The sequence below is a fragment of the Jaculus jaculus genome, chromosome 22 (genome assembly GCF_020740685.1).
Source record: "Jaculus jaculus isolate mJacJac1 chromosome 22, mJacJac1.mat.Y.cur, whole genome shotgun sequence".
In the NCBI taxonomy this organism is placed as follows: Eukaryota; Metazoa; Chordata; class Mammalia; order Rodentia; family Dipodidae; genus Jaculus; species Jaculus jaculus.
In genome coordinates, this window is record NC_059123.1 from 7,621,120 (window position 1) to 7,626,796 (window position 5,677).

Here is a 5,677-nt window from a genome sequence, read left to right on the forward strand (position 1 = left end):
CCTCTGCAAACGAACTCCAGACGCGTGCGCCCCCTTGTGCATCTGGCTAACGTGGGTCCTGGGGAATCGAGCCTCGAACTAGGGTCCTTAGACTTCGCAGGCAAGCGCTTAGCCACTCATCCATCTCTCCAGCCCCAAAATATTTTTTAAAAAAACAGCTGGGCATGGTGGTGCACACCTTTAATCCCAGCACTCGGGAGGCAGAGGTAAGAGGATCAACGTGAGTTCAAGGCCACCCTGATACTCCATAGTGAATTCCAGGTCAGCCTGGGCTAGAGTGAGACCCTACCTCAAAAAACCAAAAAAAAAAAAAGAGAGAAATAAAAAATAAATAAATAGTACAAATCTAAAAATAAATAAATAATTTGTAAGAAGCTACCAAACTATGTTCTAAACAGCTCCACCTCTCTGAATTCCCACCAGCAACACCCTGCAACTATGAGAGTCAGTGTAGCCTGATTGCCGAGTTTCTAGCCAGTCAGGGACCCCAAGAAAACAAGAAAGGTGGGTGCTGTTCCTCAGGATGGTACCTGAGGTTGTCTTCTGGCCTCCGTACACATGTACACATGTGTGTGCACACCCACACATGTGCATATGCACAAGCACACACACACACATTCTAATACGTGTGCAGTGGTCCCACATTGTGGTTTTAATTTGCATTTTGCAAAGACAGTGGCATCGGGTATTTTTCACATTTGCATCTCAGGATCCTCATTGGTGAAGTGTTCGATCCTGTACTCATCTTTCAAATGAATCATTCATGTCTTCAGTATTGATTAAGGGTTTTCTTCCAATATATAATCCTTTTGTTGGATATGTAACTAATTGATGAAGTCAACATATATATATATATATATATATATATATATAACATATATATATATATATATATATATATATATATGGATGTATACACACACACACACACACACATATTGGAAAGAGAGAGAGAGAAAAAGGCAGATAGAGAGAGGGAAAGATGGAGACACAGAGAGAGAAAAATGGGTGTGCCAGGGCCTCCAGCCACTGAAAACAAGCTCCAAATGCATGTGCCACCTTGAGCACCTGGCTTATGTGGATACTGGGGAATTGAACCTGGGTCCTTAAACTTCTCAGGCAAACACCTTAACCACTGAGCCATCTTTCCATCCTCACAGTATCATTTTTGATGGCTTGTGATCTGGCTGCTTTACTGAGGAACACTTCCTTGGTACAAACTTCTGAAGGTTTTTTATCATGCTTTCTCCTAAAAGTTTTCTAAACTTTGAGCCTATGATTACTTTCCTTTTTATGTAAAATATCATTAAACTAAAAAGAAAGAAAAAGCTTTTTAAGAAAGCTGAATATCCAGCAGTTTTTCAATTGCTCATGAAAGGAATGCCCTGCTCTGGTGAATTGCTTTTTCATTTTGATTCAAAATCAACCAGTCATACTTGTGTGAATCTATTTTAGGGTTTTTACTTTCTCATCTGTTGATCTATGTGTCTGCCAATTTTGTCTAGAATATTATAGTTTTATGGATTAAACCGTGTACTGTGAATCTTCTAACTTTATTCCTTTTAAGATTGCTCTGGGCAATTAATCTCCTAAGAGTCACATACATTTTTAGTTTCAGTTTATTTAAAATATATTTTTTATTTTTATTTTATTTATTTATTAGAGAGACACAGAGAGAGAATCCAGTCACTGCAAACAAGCAAATGCATGGGCCACTTTGTATATCTGGCTTACATGAGTGCTGAGGAATTGAACCTGGGTCGTTAGGCTTCACAGGCAAGCACCTTAACCGCTAAGCCATCTTTCTAGCCCAAAGATTCAGCTTTTAATATCAACAACAACAACAAAAAATCCTGCTGAGATTTCATTGGAATGGTATTGAGTGGACATATATATAGGCTGGCGGAGAAACTGCTCCGTAGTGACAGCGAGTCTCCGTCCATGCGCAGGGCTCTCTTCTCTCCCACAGGGCCTGCCTCTCCCTGGCTCATTTACAGGAATTTCCACTCACTGCTTCGCTTTCGTCTGGACAACTCTGGCACTTTTTTTTTTTAATATTTTTTGTTCATTTTTTATTTATTTATTTGAGAGCGACAGACACAGGGAGAAAGACAGATAGAGGGAGAGAGAGAGAATGGGCGTGCCAGGGCTTCCAGCCTCTGCAAACGAACTCCAGATGCGTGCGCCCCCTTGTGCATCTGGCTAACGTGGGACCCGGGGAACCGAGCCTTGAACCGGGGTCATTAGGCTTCACAGGCAAGCGTTTAACCGCTAAGCCATCTCTCCAGCCCTCTGGCACTTTTTAGAGCAGTTCTGATGACGATGTGTCCTCTCAGTCTTTCTCCTTGGGAGAACGTCTTCATCTCGCTGCATTCCCAAAGTGTATTTTATGTGGATGCAGAGCTCTGGGTTGCAAGCTATGAAGTGTTTCACTGCCTTCCCGGCCCTTGGGATTTCTCATGAGAAGTATGAAGTCATTGAATCACCACTTCTGTGTCTTTTCTCTGCTTTCACTTAATTAAAAAAAAATATTTATGAGATGAGAGAGAGAGAGAAAGAATGTGTATGTGTGTGTTGGACACACCAGGGCCTCTTGCCACTGCAAACAAACTCCAGACAGATGTACCACTTTGTGCATATGGCTTTATGTGGGAATTGAATCTGGACTAGCATTTTTTGCAAGCAAATGCCTTTACCCATTGTGCCAAAAAATTTTTTTTGTTGTTGTATTTTTGAGATAAGAACTCATTGTAGCCCAGGATGACCTGGAATTTACTCTGTTGCCCAGGCTGGCCTTGAACTCACAGTGATCCTCCTCCCTTTGTCTTCTGGGTGCTGGTATTGAAGGCGTATGTTACCACACCTGGCTCATTTAATTTTTGTGTAAATTAGAATTAAACTGAAAAGCATCTTCGTTTTCAGTAGTTTGTGGTATAATCTGGATGTATGTCTTTCTAAATTTATTCTCTTTGGGTTTTACTGAACCTCTTGGATTTTCAAATGGCCAATTTTAGGAACTTTGTAACCATATAAATTTTCAAATATCTTCCTGAATGACTGTCTTTCTTGTACCCTTTTGCAACTCCAGGTACACCGATGTTAGGACTTTGCTTTTGCTCTACAAACCCTTTAGGCTTTGTGAACATATATATATTTGTAAATCTCCTTTGTGGACTGGAGAGATGGCTCAGCAGTTAAGGGCACTTGCATGCAAAGGCTCATGGCCAGGGTTCAATTCCCCACTACCCATCTAAAGCCAGATGCACAAAGTGGTACATGTCTCTGGAGTTCATATGCAGCAGTAGAAGGTCCTGTGAACCTATTCCTTCTCTCTCTCTCTCTCTCTCTCTCTCTCTCTCTCTCTCTCTCTCTCTAGGTCTCCTTCTCCTTGCAAATAAAAAAAAAATATTTTAAATCTTGATTTAGCTATTAAGTTCTTGCCTGTGAAACCTAAGAACCCTGATTCAAGGCTCAATTCCCCAGGACCCACGTAAGCAAGATGCACAAGGAGGCGCACACATCTGGAGTTCGTTTGCAGTGGCTGGAGGCCCTGGCGTGCCTATTCTCTCTCTTTCTCTCTCTCTCTCCCTGTCCGTTGCTCTCAAATAAATAAAAATAAGCAAAAATATTTTAAGTCTTCATTAGTCAGATCAGGTAAATTTATCACTCAGTATACAATTTCATTTTGTGAGCCCATGCAATAAATTTTGTCTGTTATTGTATTTTTCCCAGTTCTAAAATTTTCTTTGTTTCTTTCAGAGATTTCCTACCTTTTCACTTATTTCACACTTACTTATAGGAGGGGGATTTTTTTTTTAATGCGAGAGTGGAAGTGTGTGTGTGAGAGAGAGAGAGAGAGAATTGGTGCACCAGAGCCTCTAGCTACTATATCTGAACTCCAGATGCGTGTGCTACCTAGTACACATAGGCGACCTTGTGTAATCTTGCATCTGGCTTACGTGGGACCTGGAGAGTTGAACAGGGGTCCTTAGACTTTGCAGGCAAGCACCTTAACCACTAAGCCATCTCTCTTGCCGCATGGAGGAGGAGGAGGATTTTAATAGCTTTAAAGTGTTTGTCTGAGCTCAGCATCTATGTTGATTGCTTTTCTTTGTAAAGTGTCAAGATTTTCCTGGGTCTTTGTACGTTGAATAACTATGGATTGGAGCCTGGACATTTGGGTATGATGCTATGGGACCCCAGGTCTTGTTAAATCCTATAGGAAACTTTTGGTTGTTGGCTGAGCAGGAACGGGCTAGCTTAGGTTTAGGTGGCGTCTACCCGCCTTTGGCTGGCCGTGGTTCTAACGTCAACGCCTGTGCTTCAGGAATGTGTCCTGTGTGCAGCCTGCAGTGGTCAGCGTGTCCATCCTGTGGGTTGGTTCGGTTCTCGGGGCCTTTGGTGTGCTGTGCAAACACGAGTCAAGGGGTTCACACACAGAGGAGGACATTGTGAACCTGTCGTTCGTTATGCACTTTCCTCCACAGGCAGGGAGAGGGGAGAGGACTGAGCGAAAGGAGTATCAGGGTCGCCCTCACTCCCAGGTCAGAGTGAAGGACTCCTGTCCCCTCGAGCGTTGGGCGTTCACCCAGCCATGTTGGCTTTATTTATTTATTTATTTTATTTATTTTTTTTTATAGTGAAAAAAAAGGTGTATTTAGAATTAACCAGCTGGATCCAGTTTAGATGATCCCAATTTTATTGGCAACATCCAAAGCATCATAATCGGGAGCCAGCCGAACATAGGCCTTCTTCTCTCCATCAGGCCTGATCAGGGTGTTGACTTTGGCCACATCAATGTCATAGAGTTTCTTCACAGCCTGTTTGATCTGATGCATGTTAGCCTTAACATCCACAATGAACACTAGGGTGTTGTTGTCTTCTATCTTCTTCATGGCCGACTCAGTGGTCAGGGGGAACTTGATGATGGCATAGTGGTCAAGCTTGTTTCTCCTGGGGGCGCTCTTCCGAGGGTATTTAGGCTGCCTCCGGAGGCGCAATGTCTTGGGTCGCCGAAAGGTGGGTGACGTGCGGATCTTTTTCTTTTTGTGGCTGTGAACGCCTTTCAGCACGGCCTTCTTGGCTTTCAGGGCCTTTGCTTTGGCTTCAGCTTTGGGAGGGGCAGGAGCTTCCTTCTTCGCTTTCGGCGCCATCTTGGCGAAAAGGCTATTTATTTATTTTTAATTTTTTTTTTTTTATTTGAGAGCGACAGACACAGAGAGAAAGACAGATAGAGGGAGAGAGAGAGAATGGGCGCGCCAGGGCTTCCAGCCTCTGCAAACAAACTCCAGACGCGTGCGCCCCCCTGTGCATCTGGCTAACGTGGGACCTGGGGAACCGAGCCTCGAACCGGGGTCCTTAGGCTTCACAGGCAAGCACTTAACCGCTAAGCCATCTCTCCAGCCCCATGTTGGCTTTATTTAGAACCACTGTGAGATGACTGGAGGGCTGAGGCAAGAGAGAGAGAATGAATTCCTAGGGGATTTCTCCTACCCCCCCCCGGCCCATAGAAGACCCCTCACCTGCTCTTCAGACCAGAAAGATGGGGCTCACTTTGAGCAATTTCCATCGTGCCTGGTACAATACTTCTGGATTTCAAGCCTTTGGCCTTTGATCCTGTGGTTGTTTGAGTCAGGTGCTCTCCATGAGCTCATTTCTTGTGAATGTTTGGGCTTTA

At 43.6% G+C, this 5,677-nt stretch overlaps 1 protein-coding gene across 1 annotated transcript; it reads right to left on the reverse strand.

Annotated features, from left to right (window-relative positions):
• Positions 1 to 4,627: 4,627 nt before the first annotated feature.
• Positions 4,628 to 5,153, reverse strand: LOC123456424 (60S ribosomal protein L23a-like). The gene has a single exon (XM_045139540.1). The coding sequence runs from the start codon at positions 5,151 to 5,153 to the stop codon at positions 4,683 to 4,685; it is 471 nt and encodes a 156-aa protein (XP_044995475.1). The 3' UTR covers positions 4,628 to 4,682.
• Between the last annotated feature and the right edge of the window lie 524 nt (positions 5,154 to 5,677).

Bases quoted from the DNA above. Each gene is read 5' to 3' on its own strand.
- LOC123456424 (XM_045139540.1), bottom strand. From the start codon at position 5,153: ATGGCGCCGAAAGCGAAGAAGGAAGCTCCTGCCCCTCCCAAAGCTGAA.